Here is a 23,202-nt window from a genome sequence, read left to right on the forward strand (position 1 = left end):
TACCCTGCCATCCAGTTACCCTACCATCTAGTTACCCTTCACAAGCCCTGTAGACATAATTACTATACAACTTATCATTCAATAATATGTCACATAGAGGTGCTGAAGTGTGACCCACATGTAGAGAACAGCAAGGGGGCAGGATGTGTAGAACTCAAAGCCTTTGATAATCAAAATCTACGGACAAAACAAGGTATGGTGACATCATAAATTGAAACACTAGCAAACTTAAATATCCACTCAGCTAATGAAACAAAAAAGGACAGGCAGAGAACAGGAGGGCTGTAAGGAACAGGGCTGCGACTGATGAAATAAGGGACTGACAAGACACCATTGAAAGATTCAGAAAAGGCTGGAAACTCATCAGATCATCTCACCAAGCCAGTGCTAAGCTAATGTGCAGCTGATGCGGCTGAGCTAATGGTAATTAAAAAATCTCAACATTAACTTTCATGTTACCAAATACCTAACCCGTTGAGATTTGAGTTCCCAGTGCCTGGTTATGTTTGATACAGTTGATCCTACATCCTTTGCTGTGACATCACAATACGGGTTTGTATAGAATCTCTTTTATTTGTTTTTGTGGGGAGTTTTTCTTTCCAAAGGTCATGACAAATAGTGCAGATGTGCTACTGCTGCTTGTGGATACCCATGAGTGGAGGAACGGCTTTCAGCTCAGATTGTTCCTTCATGTTAATGTGCTATGTAAAGATTGTGCAGTTCAAAAAAACTTAAGTCTGATGTCTTAAATATAATTTGAGTCCAAGTCTCAGAGTCTAACTATTAGCCCTGGTCTGAGTTCTAAAGCCACTGCTAAGACAGTAATGTTGTCTATTGCAATCATCTCTGGGACAATTTATTGCCTGACAAATGAAGTTATTGTTTATTCCAATAAATATTTTAAACGTTTAAACGTTTATTCCAATTTATTGTTTATATTTATTCATCAGTCCTTCTTATCATCTTACAGTTCTCCCATTTTCACCATCTTACTCCTCCCCTCTGTGAAGGTGTTCCTGCTAACAGGAAGTTGGTGGTGTTCGTGGATGATCTTCATATGCCCAAGCTGGACAGATACGGCTCTCAGCCTGCTATAGAACTCCTGCGTCAGCTCCAGGATTTTTCTGGATTTTATGACAGGGGGCAGTTCTTCTGGAAGGAGATACAGGTACATATTCACCTTGAATAAGCTGAGTTAGATCATCACTCACTGAGCGAGACTGATGGGACATAGATGGGGTGGCTGCTCAGCTGGTGGCTGTCCTATAGCGTGTGCTTCTCATAACTGAAAATCTGCAGACAGGTCAGGATTGTCCAAACTAGGATAAAGGCTTGTCCAGGTTTCTGAAACCAGGATATGGTGTTTACATGAACGCAAGAAACAAAACAGCATAGTTAGAAAACCGGATCATAAAGTCCACGTAAACACTTCAAAGGAAGTTTTAAATGGTTGGTAAAGGAAAATTCACACATTTTGGAAATTCAAGGGTCTCTGTCAACCCAGCCAAGTTGACGGAATGTTTGATGCACTTCAATTACCAGGCCTTCATTTTCCTCTTGGCAGGTTTGCAGTGTTCAGAGGACTCCTTAGAACAGAATCCAGTTCCTTTTGTTTCCAGCCATGCTAAGCTAACCCATTTCTGCTGTAGCTCATGTGCTGAATCTATTTTTTGTTTGTTGTACGATTTTATTCTCCTTGCTAGGAGAAATTTGATGTTTCTTATGGGTCATGTTCATCTTTTTTTCTCATTTTGTTAGTCCCTCATCCTTCTCTTCTCTCCCTCATTCTTTTCTCTAGGGGATGACTGTTGCTGCTGCATGTGCGCTCCCAGGAGGAGAACGCAACCCTGTGACTCCCCGATTCCTTCGCCACTTCAGTATATTGTGTCTTCCCACACCCTCAGAACACAGTCTCAAGCAGATCGTCCAAGTCAGTTTGTGTTCACCACGCAAACATCACTACCCATTTAAAAACAAATGTGATTTGATTCTTCCTTGGAAGTTTGCTGCAGCGTTTTTCTCTCTAAACCTCTCCACAGGGCATCTTGACTGGCTTCCTCAGTAAGTTTTCCCAAGCAGTGATGGACTGCACCGCGAAACTTGTGAATGCGACTGTGGAGATTTACAGCTGTTTGTGTGAGGATCTGCTGCCCACCCCGGCCAAGTCCCACTACGTCTTCAATCTCAGCGACCTCTTCAAATGTGTCCAAGGTGAGACATGGGCAGACGTCACAACTATGGCACAGTGTCTGGAGAGAAGGAGACATTTCACTGAGGTTCATAAATATTAACTGGATAGATAAATATGAGATAAAGTATGTAAGAAGTAGGACTAGACATTAATGAAAGGGTTGAGCAAATTTAGATGTTGGAATGTTTGTTCCTTTTAAATGCTGCATTACTGGGCTACACACATTGTGGAATTGATGGTGCAGTGTCTTGTACTCTATTCTGTCGTTCATGTACCAGCATTTAATCTATGTTTCTTCCATCAGGCTGGAACCTGATTGTAACACTCAGATCATTGTGGACTGTCGTGTTTTAGTCCTCTTCCGTCAGTAAAAAGCAAGGACAATAAAAAGCTTTGATGGAAATGTATAAATGGCGAAAACACTGAAATAATCGTTAAAATGATTTAAAAATATTTTTTTCCTATGTATTTGAATGAGCAGGTTCAGGGTCAGCAATTTGTCTGTATTTTTTCCTTGTGTTTTTCTCTCTTGATGTCCAGGTATACTGCAGTGTGGGTCAAGTGAGGTAAGAGAGGAGACCCACATCTTGCGTCTCCTTTGCCATGAGTGTCAGCGAGTGTTCCACGATCGACTCATTAACAAGCAGGATAAGACTTATTTCAACTCCACCATCTGTGAGATAGCCAGTAAGAACATGAACTGTTTTAATCCTGCACATGTTGGATCCCTTATCCCCCTTTCACACTGAAACACGCGGGTCAAAGCAGGTTCTGTTTGCTCAGCATCAGGGTTCATTCAGGCTTCCAGCAGACGCAGGTCTGAGCTCTCGCTGTGAGGCTGCGTGCCTGTGTTTTTCTCTCTCGTACGTCATCATGCTGACGTCACCATTACACACAAAAGTGCGCCGTAGCACTGCGAGGTAAACCAACGACAGCATGGACGTCGTCGAGCTTGCGGACTTCACGATCTTGCCAGTGCGCTGCCGTGATCGATTAAAAAAAGATGTGAAGATCACAAGTTGTTTATAATCACGGTGCAGTGTGAAAGGGGCTTAAGTCTTACACGAGTAGCGTTCCCTTATTTTCCCTCACATTTTATGGAAAACATTGATATTCCGTCTCTGTCTCTGCCAGGCAGACATTTTGGTATTAGCCAGGAGCCCTCAGACTTTGTATCTAAGCCCATCATTTTTGGTGACTTCATTGAGGTAGGATTCCACCTTCAAATAGAAAATCCTTCATTAGTTAAGATTTTTTGAAGATTATTTTTAAACTGGAATATCTCACCGTTTTTATTTATTATCCTATGTCAGATGGGTGTATCGAAGGAACAGCGTGTGTATAAGGATCTTACAGACATGGATGAGATCCGGTCTGTTCTCCAGGACTATCTATCTGATTACAACAAGACTTGCTCCAAAGAGACCAAACTTGTTTTCTTCCAGGACGCCATTGAGCACGTCTCTAGGTGTGTACATGCAAACCTGTAACATGGCCGGATGATGTTCAGTCCTCTGAACATGTCATTAGTGGTCCGATCACAAGTGGTTGAAGGCTAACTTTAGCTGTTGACCCAAGGTAGCTAATGTGTTATCAAATGATACTGTAAGTTGCTTGACCTTCAAATATGGCCCCACATCCCTCCTGGTTTTTACCATCTATTCTTCTTTTTTCAGTGGCTTGTCAAGTCTTAAGTGATGAACAGGAAAAAAATACTTTGTATTTGTTGCAGTGTGGGATGCAGCAGATTGACATTATCCAGCATTCTAATGGTCCAGAGTGCAGCATTAGAGGAAGATTAGGGAATTTTCCTTTGCTGCTTTCCAAGAGTCTAAAACTAATAAATGACTCAGAATACACAGTTTGAGTTTGGGTACTCTTAGATTAGCCTGGCTTCCCAGTTCCCTGTTTAGAGGATCAAATAACATAATAACAATCCTGTACAGGCACCCAGAAGTCAGCCCATCAGTTATTTAAAGAGGGGTCCATGGGGCCCCTCATTAGCCTTATTCTCTGCTTTGTCAAAGAAATTTCCACCATTTTTACACTTTCCTGTTTTAATCCAAATATATCTAGTTGTAATTGTAAATTATATTGTCTCTGTCTTCCTCTAGAATTGCCCGCATCCTTCGCCAGGAGCGAGGCCACGCCTTGCTGGTGGGAGTTGGAGGTACAGGTAAACAGTCGCTTTCTAGGTTAGCAGCCCACATGTGTGGGCACCAATGCTTTGAGGTGGAGCTGAGCCAAGGCTACAACTGTGACAGCTTCCGTGAGGACCTGAGGCGGCTCCACAAGTTGGCTGGTGTGATGGGAAAAGATACAGTGTTCCTCTTAACAGATGCCCAGGTATGGAGGACGACTGCTGCATTTGGATACATGCACACTCAGCACATCCAAGTGTGTTGAGACTGTTGACTTGCTTGTTTTAGATGGTGGAGGAAGAGTTTCTGGAAGATATTGACAACATGCTAAAGTCTGGTGAGGTGCCCGATCTCTTTGAGAAAGACGAGCTTGAGCAAGTTTTGGTTGCCTCTCGACCAACAGCCAAAGAGGCTGGAGTTTGTGAGGAAAACAAGGATGAGGTACACCAGGGACTACATTGTGGGATAAAGTATGTCTGCTGAGACCACAAACCTCCAGATATCATTCAGCCTTTTTGTGTGTGTGTGTGTGTGTGTGTGTGTGTGTGTGTGTGCGCGCATGTGCGTGTGTGTGTGTGGGGTTGTGGGGGAGGGGTCTACAGGTATACCAGTATTTCCTCACACGTGTACGGGAGAGGCTACACATTGTTCTGTGTATGAGTTCTGTAGGCGAGACTTTCAGGTCCCGCTGTCGTATGTTCCCATCGCTGGTCAAGTGCTGCACCATCGATTGGTTTGTGCAGGTATGTTGAGCTCGCTAAAATGCATCTGACCACATCTATTCATGTAAATATTAGGTTTTGTAATGTCCTGTCCAGTGTCCTGGAATTTGTGGCTCTCCCATATGAGGGACGACTAAAAAAGTTTACAATATGTTTAGCAAAAGTCTCTCAAGCCTAATTATTTAGTTATTAAATAACTAAAAATATCACAAGTTATTCCTTAATGTGTGCCTGCCACAGTGACTTGACCGTTCATAAAAAAAAATTCAGTCCTCCAGTAGATGTTTGTGGCAAATGTGAAGAAACTCCCTCAGGGACAAATTACGGGAAGGAGAATGGGACACTTGAACATGTGACAGTGATCTTTGCACTGAATTTTCACCAACAAAATTGTTTGAGTCTGAGTGTATGTTTGTGCCAAATTTGAACAAATGTGACCAGACATTGCTGAGTTATTGCATTGACAAGAAACAGATGGAAACCAAGCAGATAACTCCCTTGGTTGAAGGCTGTCACCTGCATGAAGGCATGAAAACGATATATGGTTGCATCTGCTACCTTTGTTGTTCCATGAACATCTTATTAACTAAGGCTCAAAATCATCTACACATGTTCACTTCATTGAATCAAAAAATGTCCAAGTCCACACCTCTGCCATGATTTAATTTGTTTATTCATAATTCTTCTGCAGGAGTTTGAAATTTCTTTCCTACCAATAAATGTATTCATTAATTTCTATATCACTGACATAAAATACTAAAAAAATAAAGAATTTGTGGTGCTTCATAGACTTTGCTCCTGCTAAGAACTCGTCCTCTTCTTCTCTCACCCTTTCTCTACTCAGTGGCCTCAGGAGGCCCTGCTCTCTGTCTCTCAGGCCCTCTTCCTGAATGTAGACTTTGGCGGTGAGGAGCTGAAACAGAGTGTCTCAGCTATGTGTGTGGAGGTACATGTCAGTGTCGGTGTCATGGCTGAGCGATTCTACTCAGAGCTGGGACGCCGTTACTACTCCACACCCACCTCCTACCTAGAATTCATCAACCTCTACCTGTCTATGCTTGAGGAGACGAGACAGCAGTTAGTGCTGGTAAGTAAAACTAACGAACTAAGGGTTGCAGCTGTCAGAGTCGTGCAGCAGACTTTTGGTTTGCCGACCAACAAGGGCGCTGCTAGTTTGGTGGGTTTCGCATTCACACAGACTGAATTGCATACACGGATTCCTTGCTTCAGGAATAGGTTATGATATAATATTACTTGTGTGTAGACCAGGGACCGTGTGAAGAATGGTCTCACCAAGCTGCTGGAGGCTAATGAGCTGATGGGCACAATGGAGGAGGACCCGTCTGCTCCGGAGCCAGTTCTGAAAGACAAGTCTATCGATGCTGAGGGGCACATGCAGAAACTGGCTGTCGACCAAGTCGGTGCTGATGAGGTAAGTCAAGCACAGTTGATTCTTTCTTTCCACGTGAGGTACTGAAAACACATGATATCACATTGTCTGAATGCATGTGTATGCAAGTATAAATGTGTCTATGTCACACAGCAGCGCAAGGTCTTGGAAGAAGATGAGGCTTTGGCCAAGGTCAAGGCTGAGGACACCCAGGCCGCAACTGAAGATGTCCAGCAGGACTTGGATGAGGCTCAGCGAGCTCTGGAGGCTGCTCACCAAGCTCTGAGTTCCTTGGACAAGGCTGACATTGCTGAGATCCAAGAGCTCAGCCAACCACCAGACCTGGTCTTGACTGTCATCGAGGCTGTCTGCGTTCTGCTTGGCTGCAAGTCCGTGTTCTCTCATTCTAAAAAAAGAGTACACTTTTAAAAAAGACTTTAAAGCCATACTTCATTTAAAATAAAAAGTAATTCCCAGTACACCTTTGTACCTATCCGTTCTGGCTGACATTCTTTCTCCTTACAGACCAGACTGGCCCAGTGCCAAAGAGTTATTAGGAGATGCTGGTTTCCTTCAGCGTCTGATGGACTATGACAGGGACAATATCAAGCCTCAGATCCTGCTGGAGTTGAAAAAATATATCGATGACCAGAATTTCATACCTGAGAAGGTCTGTTTGGATTTCATGCCAAACACAATCATGACACACTTCAAGTTCAAATGCTTCATGTATGCCATTGAAATCAATCCTATAGATCTGATATGTGTTCGACCAGCTGTCACTTGGGATAAAATGTGTAATATAGTCATCTACTCTGTTGTGCTGTAAGGTGGAAAAAGTTTCTAAAGCCTGCAAGTCAATGTGTCTGTGGGTCAGAGCTCTGGATTTCTACTGCCAAGTCTTCAAAGAAGTTCATCCCAAAAGACAAAAAGTCGCCAGAGCACAAGTTAGTACAGTATTAATATTTGATGCACCGTAACCACACAGGGTTACACAGTATATAATCTCAGGTTGCAGTACACTTTGTCAAAAGGACTGAGGTACTTTTGTTTGTCAATCCAGAAGTTTGCATCTCCATGGTTTCCCTTCACCAAAAACCTGTTGGATTTAAGTTTGGATTTTGAATTATTGCAGAAAATCAGCTTTGTGGTAAAGAAAAGTTTAAGAGACTAAACATTAAACCACCAACACATGTAATTTTCACTAATGAACGCAACTGTTGTGATTTTTGAAGGGTACATGCAATCATTAGTCGTACAAAGCTAATGTCTGGCAATGCTACTTATAACACCATAGGTAGCGTCACACTTCTGCTCTCTGCATGGGGACATCTAGCCTCTGTCGCCTACTTTAGACTCTTGATAGCCACCTGAGACACACAGACACTTGTTTGGTTCTTACTGATGAATTTGATGCCATAGTTCAAAATGTTAAAATATCTCATTTTTGTGAACTGCAAACCTTACCAATTTAACTTAAAGCCCTTTTAGAAATCCCAACGACGAGTTCAGCAATGCTAACCTATTTCAGCTGTACTTGACAACATTTCTCACTAAAATGACATTTTTGATGGCATTTCCCTCGTTTCCTTACTATTTCCATCCCAAACTACGCAGGAGGAGCTGGATGTGACGATGGCTGCACTGAAGGAAAAGCAGCAAAAGTTTGAGGAGGTGGAGAATGAGATAGAAGTCCCACAGGAGCAGCTAACCAGCAACATCAAGCAGAAGGATTTGGGTGATTCTCTGCCGCTTATTAGTTACTTCATTTAATGTGCATCAAACTTAATATTGCACATTGATCACTTCATGCTGATGATATGTGTCACAATGTCTAAAGAGATTTTTATCACGCGTTGGGACTGAAGGGAACCCTGCCAGCAGTAACTCACGAATGTTCCTTTTCTCTCCAAGTTAACACCGTGGCTCTGACAGGGGCGCAGCTGGCCAGGGTGGGAAAGTTGACTTCTGCTCTGGGCTGCATGCAAGCACAATGGCAGGAAAGTGTTGCTGTTTTTGAGCAAGAAATCATCAATGTCATGGGGAATGTCCTCATAGCAGCGGCCTGTGTGGCCTACTACGGCGCGTTCACGGCTCACTATAGACAGCTGGTAGGTGCGTTGTGAGGATGTTCAATCATGTCACACAATGTGGACAACAGAGACAGAATATTAGTAATTTGAGAAAAATGACAATAGGAAAGAGATTAAAAAAATCTCCCTTTCCACAGCTAACTGAGCAGTGGACAAGTCGGTGCCTGGAGCTGGACATTCCCACAAGTTCCAGCTTCAGCCTCATCAACATCCTGGTTGACCCTCATGTTATCCAGCAGTGGAAGACAGAGGGTCTGCCTTGTGACACGGTCTCGATAGAGAACAGGATCCTGGTGACTGAGGGCCACCAATGGCCTCTGTTGATCGACCCTCAGGATCAGGTGACCTTGCAGATGAGCAACTTTTATTTAGTTTTTTTGTTCTTTTGTGTTTTTGTGGGCATTGATATCTTTAAAATGTCATCATCATAGAATTTCACTTTTAAAACTGAAAACGGGGGACAAGTTCATGAAGGGGAGTACCCTAAAGATGGCAGCCAAAGGAATCATGAAATGACATGTTGCAATTTGAGAGTCCCACAATCACACAAGTAATAACAGTACACAGCAGGCAGTTGATCACGGATCCTTTATCAGACACAACAACCACGCAAATAACGCAAGACACGACATAAAACTTGATGTCTTCAGGTAAATACAGGCAGTGGCTTATTGGGATCATGATTACAGTTCTAACTGTTTGATCCAAGTCTTGCTTGAAGTGGAAAATCCTTTAAAGTCCTGAATCTGCTTTGCACTGGCAGGTAAGCAGATTTTGTTCATTGTTTGTTCCTCATTCCAGAATTGCACTCATGGACTGTACATCTACCTGCACAGAGCTTAAAGCTTCCATATCTGGTTGTCTCTGTATTCATGGGATGAGCATCAAGGGCCTACAGAAATACTTCCAAGTGTCAGTGAAGGTACCTTCTCTCCTTCTCAGGCTGGCCAGTGGATCCGCTCCAAGGAGGCTAAGCATGGTCTGAAGGTCATCAAGCTGACAGACTCACATTTTCTCCGCACCCTAAAACATGCTATCAGTATGGGGGTACCTGTACTGCTAGAGGAGGTAGGACCACACTGTGTACTGTCTGGCACTCTTATGATTTCAGGGGCAGGTGCAAACGTTAATATCAGCCTTATGAGATCTTATTGATCTTTGCGGATAGTCTTTATCACTTTTCTTTTTGTTTGATTTATTTGCTGTAAAGTTGAAAGAGACCTTGGATCCTGTTCTGGATCCCATCTGGCTGAAGCAGACATTCACGGCCAAGGGAAGGACGTTGATCCGACTCGGAAACTCTAAAATTGATTATGACAAAAATTTCAGACTCTATATGACCACGAAACTGGCCAACCCACGCTACGGACCAGAGGTAAGGATAGCACGTGCGCGCGCGCACACACACACACACACACACACGTCTGCTGGCTGTTCCCAAACAGCTCTTGACTATGGTTGTCAGGTATTTTGAGGCTTGAGCTCACACAGCAGCACCCACAGGAGCTTTTCTAAGTGTGTGGTGAGCCATATGGGCAGTGCTTGCAGGTGTAATGTAATGACATCAAATCGGCTGCTTTTATTGCACCACTTTAGGTATTAGTTGGTCACTTTTACTAAAAGTCAAGTTCAGACAAAGAGAAATGCCTCCAGTCTCCGGGAATAGCTGAGGTAAACTTGCTGGAGGCAGACGTGTCTTCATAGCCTCTTCATGCACTCAAGCACTACCCCCTATAATGTTTGTAACAGGCTTTAGTGTATTTAGGCTGTAATGCTGTGTGTCTCACATAATGTGAGCTTACTCCTCTCATGTTTTATCCTGTCACCAAACAACCAGCAGCATTAGCAAAGAAGTGGTTGAATGCTAAGTTGCCATCCTTCGTTGGCGAATGCCAGCTAATGCCCGCACCAACACCTCTCGCATTGAAATAGGGCAAAATGTCCCTCTGTGTTTTTAAGCAGGAAACAATGAAATTATGATCTTTCAGATTCCCTATATTTGTGGGAGTTGTAGCCTGGAACACAGCTGTAGCGTTTTAGCTTCCCAGCTGAGCATGACATCAAAGGAATATGGCTACTGTGTGAATTTGGTCTATTCAATGGCCAGAGGCACAATCTCATGTCATAGAACACAAATTCCAACAAAACATGTGAAATAGATTTGGTTTAGTTAAAAAACAAGAATCCGATAAGGCCACCACAGAGAGTGAATGTCAAAAACGATGTTACTGTTTCACTCGTGAGTGGCAAGGACTGGTTGTGTGATGTTGTGAGGGTGAGCGTGCTAGTTTCCACAGATAACCCTGGCAGTTGCTACCCTGCTAGGTGCAACTATGCGTGTGTGTGTGTGTGTGTGCGTGCGTGTGTGTGTGTGTATGTGCGTGCGTGCGCATGTGTGTGTTCCTGTTACCTTTCAGGTGTTTAACAAAGTGAGAATCATCAACTTCACTTTGACCAAGTCTGCATTGGAGGACCAGCTGCTGAGGTACGACGACCAGGTTAAAACCCAAACATGTAACATCCACGCTGACACGTGGTTTCATTTACAAATACACCATCAGATAGTTTCTCTATTTTATTTTTGCGGTCCGTAGAATTGTCTGCCTTGACTATAGTCTTTTGCAGTTGGAGGTGTCTGTTTTTCCTCTCTTGAACCTTGTGAACATCCTCTCCAGTGACGTGGTGCGTCTGGAGAGGCCGCATCTCGAGGAGCAGAGGAATGAGCTGATTGTGCGTATCAGTGCTGAGTGTAACCAACTCAAAGCGATCGAAGACGGCCTCCTCAAGCTCCTCTTCACTGCAGAGGGAAATATACTGGACAACCAGCAGCTTGTTCAGACTCTCCAGGAGTCAAAGGTGAATCTGGTCAAACAGAAATATTTGCATGATAAATTTTGCATCTACATACATGATTTCTAACTATTTGTGGAATCTTCCTTTTCATTTATTCTTTTGGTTTAAGTGTTGTGTCTCTTTTAGGTGACCGTACTGGGAAAGTGTTTAATATGGGAAAAGGTCATCGAGTGATTCTGTTTTCTCTCTTTTCTTCCATCTTCTGTCACGTCTCTGATGTTGGCTTGCTGTCTTGTTTAACCTCTGTTTCTGTCTTACACAGGGAACATTAGAGGCCATCAAACATCGTCTGAAGGAGGCGGAGGCCACTGAGCTGATGATCAACAATGAAAGGGAGCACTACCGGCCTGTAGCCACCCGGGCATCGGTCCTGTACTTTGTGATTGCCAGTCTGTCTGAGATCGATCCCATGTACCAGTTCTCCCTCAAGTGTTTGAAACAGGTGCAGAAAGTCAGCTGCACTTAACATGAAGGACTTTCATGCTCCCAGGCTGCATCGTTTCCTTGTTGTTGCATGTTACCTGTTTGTTTCTTTGTCAAACTCAGCTCTTAAAATCCACCATTGAGACATCCCAGCAGAGTGACGTGTTGGAAGAGCGCCTCCAGGTCCTGCTGGATCAGATCCTTCTCAAGATCTACATCAGTGTATCCCGTGGTCTCTTTGAGCAGCACAAGCTCAAATACAGCTTCATGTTGTGTGTAGAGATCATGAAGCAGCGTGGTGAGATCTCAGACCCTGAGTGGCAGCACTTCCTCAGAGCCACTGCACCCTTGGAAAAGGTGGGCTGGGGATGCTGTTCAGGAAGAAGAATGTGAAGAGTGGAGCGTTTGAATATAATAGAAAAGCAAAAGGTCCTCATTAAGAACCTCATGTCACCAGGATCAGCTGTGGGCTAGAGGCACCATGTTTTTGGGTCGACCATACATACCTGCGCACATCTTTGCCGTCCTTGTTCATGAAACATCTTAGGAAAACTTTGAGGGATTTTCCTTAAATATAGTATAAACGGCCACTGGTCACTGTCACCTCACATGATGGCGACACGTCTTTTATCTGTAGGAGATATTTTGAGATTTCCTTTTATTGGATTTATTTGGACATGATTTGAATTATTTGTTACTGCCCTCATCTCCTCGAGGTCAAAAATCCCCTGAAACTCATGTAGTACATCAAACAACTTTATTAGACCGGCACGTTTCAGCTTGTGGCCTCTATCTGGGTCATCAAAACCACATTCCAGACATCATTAATGGAGACTGATGCGTCGTTAAAAGGATAAAGAACTATATAGATCCAACCAATCACAAACATCCTCGTATATATCAGCCAGTAGATCACCTGTGTAGGTACTTTAAAACGTCATGTGACTTTGACCAGTGAAGAGCCGGTGTGATTTTAGAGGGGTTGTACCACACATAGTTCAGAACTGGGAAGCAGCAGCAGGAAATGGATCATGTAAAAATGCTATAAAAAAAGATAGGAATAAAAACAATAAGGGTCATTATAAAATCTACAGAAGGTAAGAAGGTCGTGTCTACTGGCAGACATGTATGTGGAAGTTAGATATTGGTTGGATCTCTGTGTTTTACCCTCCTACCGATGTACTGTACCATCTGTGTAGATGATGATGCTGAGATGTTGATGAGCTTGAAGGCCACAAGCTGAAATGCATCAGTCTGTTTAAGTTGTGTGATATCTTACAAGCTTTGCTGGAGCTGTTTGACCTGTTGAGGTCTTCTTTCATTCCCCATAACCCTTGGACGCTGATGAAGTTGTGCAGAAAATCAGTCTGCTTCTCCTGCCTTCACCTTCTAGGAATATCCAGAGCGGCCAGATGTTCCATGGCTGAGTGATGAACACTGGAAGACATGTTGTGAGCTGGAGGACACTGTCCCGTGTTTCAAGGGCCTCTCCAAGGAGATCACCAGCACTCACATCCATGTTGAGCTTGGTAAATCAGCGCTTGTGTTATTAGTTCCGTTGACCTCGTCCCTCAGTACGACAGCATCCTGTCTCACTGTCATTCATCCACACTGAAAATGGATTCAATATCTCACCTGTACAGGAAGCAGTCGCAGGTTATGCGCCACATGTCCTGATATTGCCAAGTAGCAAAATCAGGTCTCCATGGACTGATCCTGATAACGCTCACAGTCGCCTCACTTGCCGTTACATTCCGATGAATCTTTGTGCTGGCATCATATTAGTGGAGTAGCCTGCAGAGCCAGGGAACCAGCAGTGTCAGGCACCTGTAGGTTTCGGGTTGGAAGTCTAGGACCCCCAGATGGTGCTACCTTAACCTTGATTTCTTACCCGTACACTCTCTGCTCCTGGTCGTCATGCCTTAAACCTAACAGGAAGTTCCTAAAGCTGCTAGAGGGTCATCCAATTTGTGAGGTGGTGCATTTGCGAAAAAGTAATTTCCTAGACTTACAGTCGTAAACCTGCAGATTCAGGAAACTGCTTGTTCTCCAGCTCCACAGACACATGTTGTAGAATTAGTATTCTGACTCTTTGCCCAGTGCATTCCACATCATTCTGGCTGCATTTCTCTGACTCACATCAGATCTCTACATCAAACAAAGCTTAAAACCTGTAGTTTTCCCTCTTCTTGACAGACAAAAGTGCTGTTGTGGTGTGCCAGCTTCCATAGTCTCTCATTGAAGGATTTGTTTTTTATTTCTATTTTTTTTACAAATTTGTGCAACAGAATAATCCACACAGAAATTCACATCCATAGTTGTTCTAATCATTCTTCATGGTCTATAAATCTCTCAGTGCACCACAAAGGCTTTACAACCTCCCTGGTGTCGATTTGTGCCGTAATGAAGGATGGATCTCTCCTTTAGGGGGATTTCAGGCATCGATCAATCCAGAGCAGTGGGAAGGCTACATGTCAGAGCCCAAAAGGAGGAAGCAGAGTAGCGTCAGGGCCCCCTGGAATGAGAGGCTGGGGGCGTTCCAGAAACTGGTCCTTATCAGAAATTTCAGGGAGGAGGAGGTAAGCTGGAATGATATCTGGAAATATGCAATTAATAAAGATGATTGTTCTTGTTGTGAGGTGTACAGGGTCAGAGGGAACACCCACATCGAACCCTACAGACATACAGTTTGGGAACTCAAAGGAGACAGAAAATCAAGTGTAGATTCTAATTTTTAGTCCTATTTTTTAGGTGAAACACCAAATATGGTAAATCCCTGCCAGTGAAACCATATAGAAATGTTTCCCAGGGAGTAGTACTCCTCAGGCGATTGTGATCATTGGGAGATTTGGAGGTCCCTTTCAAATGTCTCCATAACAAACTGCGCCACGCTCCTTCATACCCTTTTCTGTCCTGTGCTGCGATACAAGATCCCACAACTGCAGATATAAGTGTCTTGAATCTGTCATATTTTCTTGTTCTTCTTCTTCTTCTTCTTTCTCTCTCTCTCTGTTTTTCTTTCTCTCCATACTACTGTATGTCTCTGATTCCTTCGTTCCTGTCCAGGTGGTGGTTGCGGCTACAGAGTTTGTGATTGCCAGCCTGGGAAAGCAGTTTGTAGAGAGCCCTCCAGTTGACCTGGCCAGACTCTACCACCACCTGTCCCCCTCCACACCCCTGGTCTTCATTCTCAGCATGGGATCTGACCCTATGGGGGCCTTGCAGCACTTCGCAAAGGAGAGAGGCTGTCTCGAGAGGTAAACACTGTAAAAGAGAAAAACTGGCCAGTTATCCATTTCCAGTCGTAGAGTATTTAATGCTGCATCAAAACTTCCAGTGAAATTGAGGACATCTTTATAATCATACAAAAAAATTGTGTGTTTGCATCTGTCAGGGTTGAGTCTGTCTCTCTGGGTCAAGGACAAGGGTCGATAGCAGAGCAGATGATCCGAGGGGCCATGCAGAGCGGCAATTGGGTCTTCTTGCAGAACTGTCATTTGGCTGACTCTTGGATGCCGGCCATGGAGGAGCTCATCGAGACCTTCACTGAGCCCGGTACACCAGCTTATACCCTTTTCACACTGAAAAACGCGTGTCAACACGGGTTTTTGGACCCGCGTTTGCTCAGCATCAGGGCGCATTCAAGCTTCCTGAGACCCGGGTCTGAACCCCCCCTGTGAGGCTGCGTGCCTGTGTGTTTCTCTGTCTCGTACGTCATAGCGCTGACAACGTCATCATTTCACGTAAACGTGCGCTGGAACACTGAGAGGTAAACAAACGACAACATGGACGTCGCCGAGTCGAACGTTAGCGTTGTCGTTGCGTGCATTGCAATGTTGCCTCTTTTGCAAAGCAGACAAACTCGGCCCAGACTGGAAAATGTCCGAACGCTAAAGCAGCGAAGGACGATGGAGTTTTTAGCTCGTCTGGAAGGGAGCCAAAGAAGCTACAGGTGAAGCCTGACAGGCGGCACAGACACAAAATCAGGATGTGACAGGAAGGTCGCGTGAAACCTGAGACGACGCAGGTTGCCTTTTCCACACTGCAGGCGAGCCGAGCCGCTAAACACCCGGGTCGCTTGGTGAGTCGGTCGACGCAGGTCGACCCTTTGAGAGTGCCAAAAACCTGTGTTGACCCGATTGGAGTGATCTTGCCTTCAAAGTAAAAGCAGCAATGCTTTATTTCTGTAGCTACTGTTATTTCTATATTATTATCATCACATTTTTTCAGCTGGTTTTGAGAGCTTTAATCTTACAGGTCCAGTCAAGGCTTCTTTTTTTTCACTGCTAAGCTGACATCCGTCTGTCACTTGTCTGTGCTCTGTCTTTGTCTGTTACACTTGAACCACTTATTCACCCACCCAGTAGAGAAAGAATTGTTAATGAAGCTGTTTGTTTCTTTTCAACTCATGTGTAGACGTAATGATCCACAAGGACTTCCGGTTGTTTCTCAGTTCCCTGCCGAACAAAATCTTCCCTGTTACAGTGCTCCAGAACTCTGTCAAGGTAATCAGTCAGTCCTGTGCAAGCAGGAGTGCTGTTCTCTAAGATACATGACCTCACAAGTTCAAGTTTGAGAAAATCTGCCTTGTCACCAGTAAATCCTGGTAACCACTGAAACACTGTCGCTGTGTTGATGACATCGAATGTGATGCAGCAGGGGAAAAACAGAAAGGCAACTCGATCGATCGTCTATCACAAGCATATTTACCTGGTTTAAGGGCTGCATGTCATCTGGTACTGGAACAAAAACTTCCCCTGTCCGGGGGTGCAAGACCATATTATCAGTCTACATGATGGATCTGTTATTTAGGAGAGGAGATAGGAGGGTTTTTCTCACTCTAAGGTACTGTAAATGTGTCTTGGTGTGGGTCGTATTTTCCAGGTGACAGTTGAGCCTCCTAAAGGCCTGCGAGCCAACATGCGACGAGCCCTTACAGAGGTTTCCAGCACTTTCTTTGAGGAGCACATCCCGGGACGCCAGTGCGGGAGGATCATCTTTGGAATATGCTTTTTCCACGCAATTATCCAGGTTACACTCTTACTCGTGAATGTCTGGAAAGATATTCTACATACCTGCTCTACACTTGTGTAAAAGTATGTGTCCTTCCTTCCACGTTTGTTAAACAGCAGGTGTTGTGTTTTTCTGTGTGTCAGGAGAGGAAGAAGTTTGGTGCTCTGGGCTGGAACGTCCCATATGAGTTCAGTGACAGTGACAGGGAGTGTGTGCTCCTCAGCCTCAGCCTCTCCTGCAGAGGTGGCTCTATTCCCTGGGATGCTCTCATCCACCTCACTGGTAGGGAAGCCTGCTCGGCACACAGATCACCAGCTGATGTGTCTTTGGGCTGTATTTATTCTGCGTGTGTGCGTGCATGCATGCGTGTGACCTCAGATTAGGTCCAGTTGAAGAATTTATCACAAACGCTCAGACAGTTTTGGTTGGGCTGAGCTCAGTTTCTCCATGTTGCAGACATCAGCAAACAGCAGTGAAAATGTGCCACATTACTGCTTGCGTCTTGCTCAGCTGTGCTTCCCAGCCCCTTCTCAAAATCCACCATCAGCCCAAATGTCTGTTTTCACATTTCTGTGTGCATTTTCTCATCACTTTTCCCATCTTTGGATAGTTAATTTATGATCAGTCCATATTCAATGGGAGGTTGATGTCTCATGACCTCTGCTGAGGTGATTGTGTTCTTGGTGGAGTTTTTTTTTGTTTGTTTGTTTGTCTTGTTTGTGTTTTTTACTGAACATGGTTGAGGTCGTGGGTGGGCCGAGGAAGAAGCCATTAGTCTGCTGGCTTTTTTCATACTTTGACGTCTTCTTCCCAGTGGATCGACCAGATCCAGCTCAGCTCTGTTCAGAACCACCTGAGGAACTTGTTGCTGCGTGACTTCATGAAAGGCTGTTACCATTTTACTGGCACAATTGTTGCCATAGTGATTGGATGCTACATGGTCTCTGTGAGCTCCCCACCTGATCGATAGCAGATCGTTCGTCATAAGTGTGTGTGTTCTCTAGCACCACCTAGGGGCACAGGAAAGAATATTTGTACAGCACCCACTTGTACCACGCCACACTGACAACATGCTGTGCTTCTGTCTCCTCAGAGGTCACATATGGAGGCCGAGTGACCGATGCCTGGGACCAGCGCTGCCTCAGGACGATCCTCAAAGGCTTCCTCTCACCTCAAACCCTCGAGCCTGGCTACACCTTCTCACCCTCAGGTACTACCTAAACATTCTCTCTGCAGAGACAAGCAAGTAGCAGCACCTCTGCTACTACTATTACTATTACTACAGTGTAACAAAAGTCAGTGCAACAGTGAGCGTCCACTTCTGTCATTTCAGAAAATCTTGATACAGTTAATTGTAACCTCCAACTAAGTTGGTCGTATTTTTGCCTGAAGGAACTATTCCTTCCATCTGGCATTGTTAATATACTTAAGAGCCTCTACATCTCCTGACCAGTGGATCACTTTGCTCTGAGCTGACTTGTCACTGATGTCATTAAACAGGTAAAATCAAGAGTTAGATATTTCTCATCTATGGAGTCAAAGGGAAGTCCTGTTTTGGTTGTTAGGATCCTCTCCAAATATCATGGGAACTGATTTCCAGCTCCCTGTTGAGCTTGATAGGTGGTCCAAGTGTCTCAGTGCATGCACGTCATCTTCTGTGTTTTCATGGATTCTCCCTGTGTGTTAGGCATCTATTACGCCCCAGAGACAGACCAGCTGGACCTGTATAAGGAGTATGTTGAGAAGCTTCCGATCTTTGATGATCCTGAGGTCTTCGGCATGCATGAGAGAGCCAACCTGAGGGTCCAGGTGAGGTGCAACACTGCAGTAGACAATCGTAGTAGGACCAAGGAGAACAAAATATTCTGGAGCCATTATATTTCCATTATTTCATCTGTTGTTATCGTGTGACCTGATTTAATATCATTGTTCATCGAGCAAGACGATTAGATTGTGTGTGTGTGTGTGTGTGTGTGTGTGTGTGTGTGTGTGTGTGTGTGTGTGTGTGTGTGTGTGTGTGTGTGTGTGTGTGTGTGTGTTTGCCTCCACAGCACCAAGAAAGCCTGAGTCTAATCAAAACAATACTGGACATGAGCCCTCACTCTTCAGCCTCCTCTGGAGCTAAAAGTAATGATGAAATAGTTAACAAGCTGGCAGAGACGATACTTGCCACCCTACCTGGTATGGGTGTACGCACACACACGCACAGTCACTTTTTGCCACTGCTGAGAATATGTATCATTCTCTACTTCTGTGTGTGTGCAGAGTCTGTGGACATGGATGAGGCGGTGGAGACTTTGTTTTTCCGAGATAAAAATGGCTGCTTGAACTCCCTGACACCTGTGTTGGTCCAGGAAACTGACCGATTCAACAAGCTTCTCCGAGTCATCAGGGTAACACACATCAGAGCCGTTAAACCGGTTCTAAGTGGTAACTGTAAAAGGATCTGAAGTGTTGCAGATGAGTGTGGTGGAAAAAATTATTAGGATGGAGACACTGTTTGTCCCGAGAGGCTCCAAGTTCTGGTGAGATGAGAAACATCACTCAAACTGTTGTTGAGTCTGAGAAATTCTTTAATCCTGCAAGAGGGAAAATTTGTGAACACACAATGAGCACAAGGCGCCACGGTGGTGCAGTGGTCCTCCCCGTGGCCCCCCAGCAAGAAGGTTGTGGGTGGAGCCCCGGCTGCAGCACGGGGTCTTTCTGGGTGAGTCTCCATGTTCTCCCTGTTCCTGCTGGGTTCTCTCTGGTACTCCAGCTTCCTCCACAGTCCAAAGACATCAAGAGGGACCAGGTTAATCCAGACTCTAAATTGACCGTAGGCGTGGCTGGGAGAGCCAATGGTTGTCTGTCTCTATGTGTTGGCCCTGCCATGGACTGGTGACCTGTCCAGGGGGAAGGCTGCTGGGATAGGCTCCACACACCCACAACGAGCACGTGCTGAGGAAGAATCTACAGAGTACAGAGTCAATTGAACTTTAAAAAGTCTTTGTTACAAGGCAGATTAAAACCCACCTACCCTTAAGGTTTACCTTTTAAGTTTATATGAACATAAAATCTGCTGTCATATGCACAAGAAAGTCAAATTTGAACTTGTGTCAGCTTGCACACCTGCTAGGCATGGATATTTGAGAAACAAGGCAAGGCAATTTTATTTGTAGAGCCGTTTTCACCATCAGTTTGTCTCAAAGGGCTTCACATGGCATCATAACAACATCCTCTGTCCTTAGACCCTCACAAGTACACAGAAAGCTTATTGCTTCCATGCACAAACAGGAAGTCTGACGAGGTGCTTTCCAGAAGTATGACTTTCTCAAACCAAAATAAAATATAGATCAAGAGGAAAATCTTAAAGGTGCCATGGAGAGGTTGAAGGGGTTATTAATTCTTGTTCTGGGGTGTGACGTGTAACCCCACTAACATGCTTGGGTCTGTGATGGCTCAGAAGCTTCCTAAAGGCTCTCTGAAACCGCTATGTTACCATGTTGGGTTTAGAATGCCTCGTTTGTCCCTATTGGGTCGTTTCTGACCTCATCTGGCAACCTCATTATTTATGCAAGTGCATGAGTTGACGGCGATCGGTTGCCGTTGTTTACCTGGCAACCTCATTTAACTACTACTCGGTGATTGGCCGCCCTCACTGTCACTGAAAAGGAAGCACTCCCACTTTCTCGGCTAACTGTCGCCGGTGCTAACTGTGACTGCTACTGTCAATTGACAGCATTCCATACAACAACATTGGTAAGATAAGATACCAAGTAGCCACGGCCCATTCGCGGATCCGTCGGGACAACCGTGAGTTTTCCCGGTGGCCTGGCCCCCTGGTAGCCTGGCTGGCTGGTGAGATTCCTTCCCCCTCAAGCCAGGCCAGGCCAGCTAGCGACAGACAGCGCAGATAAAACAGGCCTCAATTCTATCGAGGCCGTTCCTTCAATCCATCTGCTCAGTCAGTGCTGCTGCTGCAGGCGCCAGTTTGTGTCGCGCTAGCAAGCGAGCCGAGAGAGCTGCACTCACTCGGCTCGCTCGCTTAATCGCCCCCTCCCGAAATATGTCGAAGGGGCGTGTGTGAAAGGGGTGGATTCAGTGTGTGTGGGTGGGCGGGCACTGACTGAACTGTGACGTCACACTTCAGCCAAAATCGCATTGGTCCATTTTCCCGCGGCGATTCAAAAAAGGGGAGCTACTTCAAACAGAGGTGATGACACTGCCTCACACTTGGTGTGTCTTTCCCACAACTGGGGGACGTTGAAGAAACACCAAGAACACAAAAACTCTGATTTTCATTCTAGGGGAGCTTTAAGATGATGCCTTTCTCTTCTTCCACCAAGAAAAACAAGGCGATCCCAATAATACATAGTGAATGTTGAAGTTTTTGATAGTGAACTTACAGTTTTACCAGACGGACAGCTAAAGATGAACTGAGAGTCTTTGATCTCTGCAGGTGTCTCTGAGTACCCTTTTGAAGGCCATAGCAGGTCAGATAGTGACGTCAGAGGAGATGGACCAGATCTACAGCAGCCTCCTGAAGAACCAGGTTCCCACGCTCTGGGCAAATGCTGCCTACCTGTCCCTTAAGCCCCTGGCTGCCTGGGTCAGAGATCTGAGCCTCAGGACCTCATTCGTCCAGGTGAGTACATGTTACATGTAGTACACATGCTGGACAGAGTCTTGGACATTCCTGGCTGAGATCACACACTGAGATGAAAGACAAGACTGTGGATTGCTTTGATGCTGTCTGTCTGTGGAGATCAAAGTTGTCAGGGATCATGATGTCAGGATGAATTTGGCTACTGTTACTGTGGCTTGTTAGACACTGAACACAATAAAAACATTCCTGTCTCGGTAGACTTGGATCACACACGGGCAGCCGAAGTCTTTCTGGATCTCTGGATTCTTCTCCCCTCAAGGCTTTCTAACTGGTAAAACACAGCAGCCCCAAATCAACCTTATCAGAGAGTGGTGGGGTTTGTATGGTGCAGGAGTTCTGGAGATTTTATATGTGGACCGCCACCATTTCAACGCTTTCAAAGAGCTCAATTCAGATGTGGTGGTGTTGTCTCCCTGCTGGACTGTAGGGGTGCTGCAGAATCACGCCAGGACTTATAATCTACCCATTGATGAGCTCAGCTTCCGCTTCAACATGGTGCCTGTGTACAGAGACCAGGTGGCCGTCTGCCAGGCCCAACGCGCTGCGACCTGCAGTGCCAAACTGGACATGGACGAGGAGGTACTGCAGACCCACATGCCTTTGGTGGTCGCCTGCCTGTTGAGTTGCCAGCAGTCTAGTTACCAAAATTTATAAGAGAGTGTTAAGATCACGAGGTACTTACCGTCGTGTCTGTGATAACCACTTCTGCCTAACTTGGTACAGATGAAAAAACTAGTTGCAGATGGAGCCTTTGTCACCACCACGTGTCAGTGAGTTTATTTTAGCAAGGTGTGTCCATGACATCACAGGTTTATTTTCAGGTGCAGGCAACTATGGGACCATCAGAACATGTTCTCATTCTGCATCTCACATCATTTTCTCTTTGAGTCACAGCTTCAACTGGTCAGTTGTTGAAAATGTTTTTTGTTGGCAACATATGATGTCACTGACCTAAATGAAAACAAATGAGGTAGCGTTGCTGTGTAATGACGTGGCGAAGAGAGCTGAGTCATCAGAGGTCAAGGAGGCATCACGCTCACTCGTCTCCTCCCTGGATAGTTACCGGAGCCACAGAGCGGAGTGCTGGTGCACGGCCTGTTCCTGGATGGCTGTTGCTGGGACGATGCCAACATGGTGATTGACGACCTGTTACCAGGCGTGAGGAACACCATGCTGCCAGTGGTGCACTTCCAGCCACAGCAGAACTTCAAAATGGAGTTGGAGCTCTACCAGGCCCCCCTGTACAAGACCTCTGCTCGAGCAGGGACCCTCTCCACTGCGGGTATGAGGGGCTCATTTGGGTCTGAGCTCTCAGGCACTCAAGGCTCAGTGTCTGGGGAGTTTCATTTATGAATGAGAATATTTAGCATGTTCTCTGTCTCCCTGCAGGTCACTCAACTAATTTTGTGGTGACAGTGACGCTTCCATCTAGCCGACCCAGCGACTACTGGATCGCCAGAGGCTCGGCTCTGCTGTGCCAGCTGGACGACTGACATTATTGACCTTTCATCTGGGGATTCAAGAATTCATAGTTGCTACAGACACTGATCTGTGTTGTTCCATACGGCCTTCCACTGTGGGGAAGAGCTCATGTTTAGTGCCCAGCTGCTGCTGCTGTTCCTCTTCTTTTATTGAAATTCTTCTTAAAATAAACCTGATTTTGCTCATTGGTCCAGTCGTAGGTTAAGTTTTGTCCAACTGGGTTTGCTGGCCAACTTCCTGATGGTG

The 23,202-nt window shown here is 45.2% G+C and overlaps 1 protein-coding gene across 6 annotated transcripts in view; it reads left to right on the forward strand.

The window, feature by feature from the left end:
* dnah6 (dynein, axonemal, heavy chain 6) overlaps positions 1-23,162 on the forward strand; it is a 69,755-nt gene extending 46,593 nt beyond the window's left edge. For 3 of the 6 annotated variants that reach the window (XM_086201366.1, XM_086201367.1, XM_086201369.1), the window contains 39 exons: positions 1,011-1,168; positions 1,799-1,930; positions 2,040-2,211; positions 2,732-2,878; positions 3,326-3,399; positions 3,505-3,659; positions 4,306-4,537; positions 4,621-4,773; positions 4,935-5,075; positions 5,899-6,141; positions 6,319-6,486; positions 6,598-6,833; positions 6,970-7,114; positions 7,275-7,391; positions 8,062-8,182; positions 8,359-8,555; positions 8,675-8,878; positions 9,480-9,605; positions 9,748-9,912; positions 10,955-11,022; positions 11,213-11,393; positions 11,653-11,832; positions 11,937-12,170; positions 13,207-13,342; positions 14,241-14,392; positions 14,880-15,070; positions 15,208-15,368; positions 16,230-16,318; positions 16,698-16,844; positions 16,970-17,108; positions 17,920-18,036; positions 18,514-18,635; positions 18,878-19,007; positions 19,092-19,219; positions 21,268-21,453; positions 21,673-21,745; positions 21,902-22,053; positions 22,534-22,756; positions 22,864-23,161. In XM_086201366.1, coding sequence (XP_086057492.1) covers positions 1,011-1,168; positions 1,799-1,930; positions 2,040-2,211; positions 2,732-2,878; positions 3,326-3,399; positions 3,505-3,659; positions 4,306-4,537; positions 4,621-4,773; positions 4,935-5,075; positions 5,899-6,141; positions 6,319-6,486; positions 6,598-6,833; positions 6,970-7,114; positions 7,275-7,391; positions 8,062-8,182; positions 8,359-8,555; positions 8,675-8,878; positions 9,480-9,605; positions 9,748-9,912; positions 10,955-11,022; positions 11,213-11,393; positions 11,653-11,832; positions 11,937-12,170; positions 13,207-13,342; positions 14,241-14,392; positions 14,880-15,070; positions 15,208-15,368; positions 16,230-16,318; positions 16,698-16,844; positions 16,970-17,108; positions 17,920-18,036; positions 18,514-18,635; positions 18,878-19,007; positions 19,092-19,219; positions 21,268-21,453; positions 21,673-21,745; positions 21,902-22,053; positions 22,534-22,756; positions 22,864-22,967 — 5,999 coding nt within the window. In that variant the 3' untranslated portion in view covers positions 22,968-23,161. Of the gene's footprint in view, positions 1-1,010; positions 1,169-1,798; positions 1,931-2,039; positions 2,212-2,731; positions 2,879-3,325; positions 3,400-3,504; positions 3,660-4,305; positions 4,538-4,620; positions 4,774-4,934; positions 5,076-5,898; positions 6,142-6,318; positions 6,487-6,597; positions 6,834-6,969; positions 7,115-7,274; positions 7,392-8,061; positions 8,183-8,358; positions 8,556-8,674; positions 8,879-9,479; positions 9,606-9,747; positions 9,913-10,954; positions 11,023-11,212; positions 11,394-11,652; positions 11,833-11,936; positions 12,171-13,206; positions 13,343-14,240; positions 14,393-14,879; positions 15,071-15,207; positions 15,369-16,229; positions 16,319-16,697; positions 16,845-16,969; positions 17,109-17,919; positions 18,037-18,513; positions 18,636-18,877; positions 19,008-19,091; positions 19,220-21,267; positions 21,454-21,672; positions 21,746-21,901; positions 22,054-22,533; positions 22,757-22,863 lie in introns of all 6 variants that reach the window. The other 3 variants (XM_086201363.1, XM_086201364.1, XM_086201365.1) reach the window with 2 other exon arrangements.
* Positions 23,163-23,202: the final 40 nt, after the last annotated feature.

Source organism: Aulostomus chinensis, chromosome 4, assembly GCF_037954235.1.
Source record: "Aulostomus chinensis isolate RoL2024-O1b breed Wild chromosome 4, RoL_Achi_v1.0, whole genome shotgun sequence".
Taxonomy (NCBI): domain Eukaryota; kingdom Metazoa; phylum Chordata; class Actinopteri; order Syngnathiformes; family Aulostomidae; genus Aulostomus; species Aulostomus chinensis.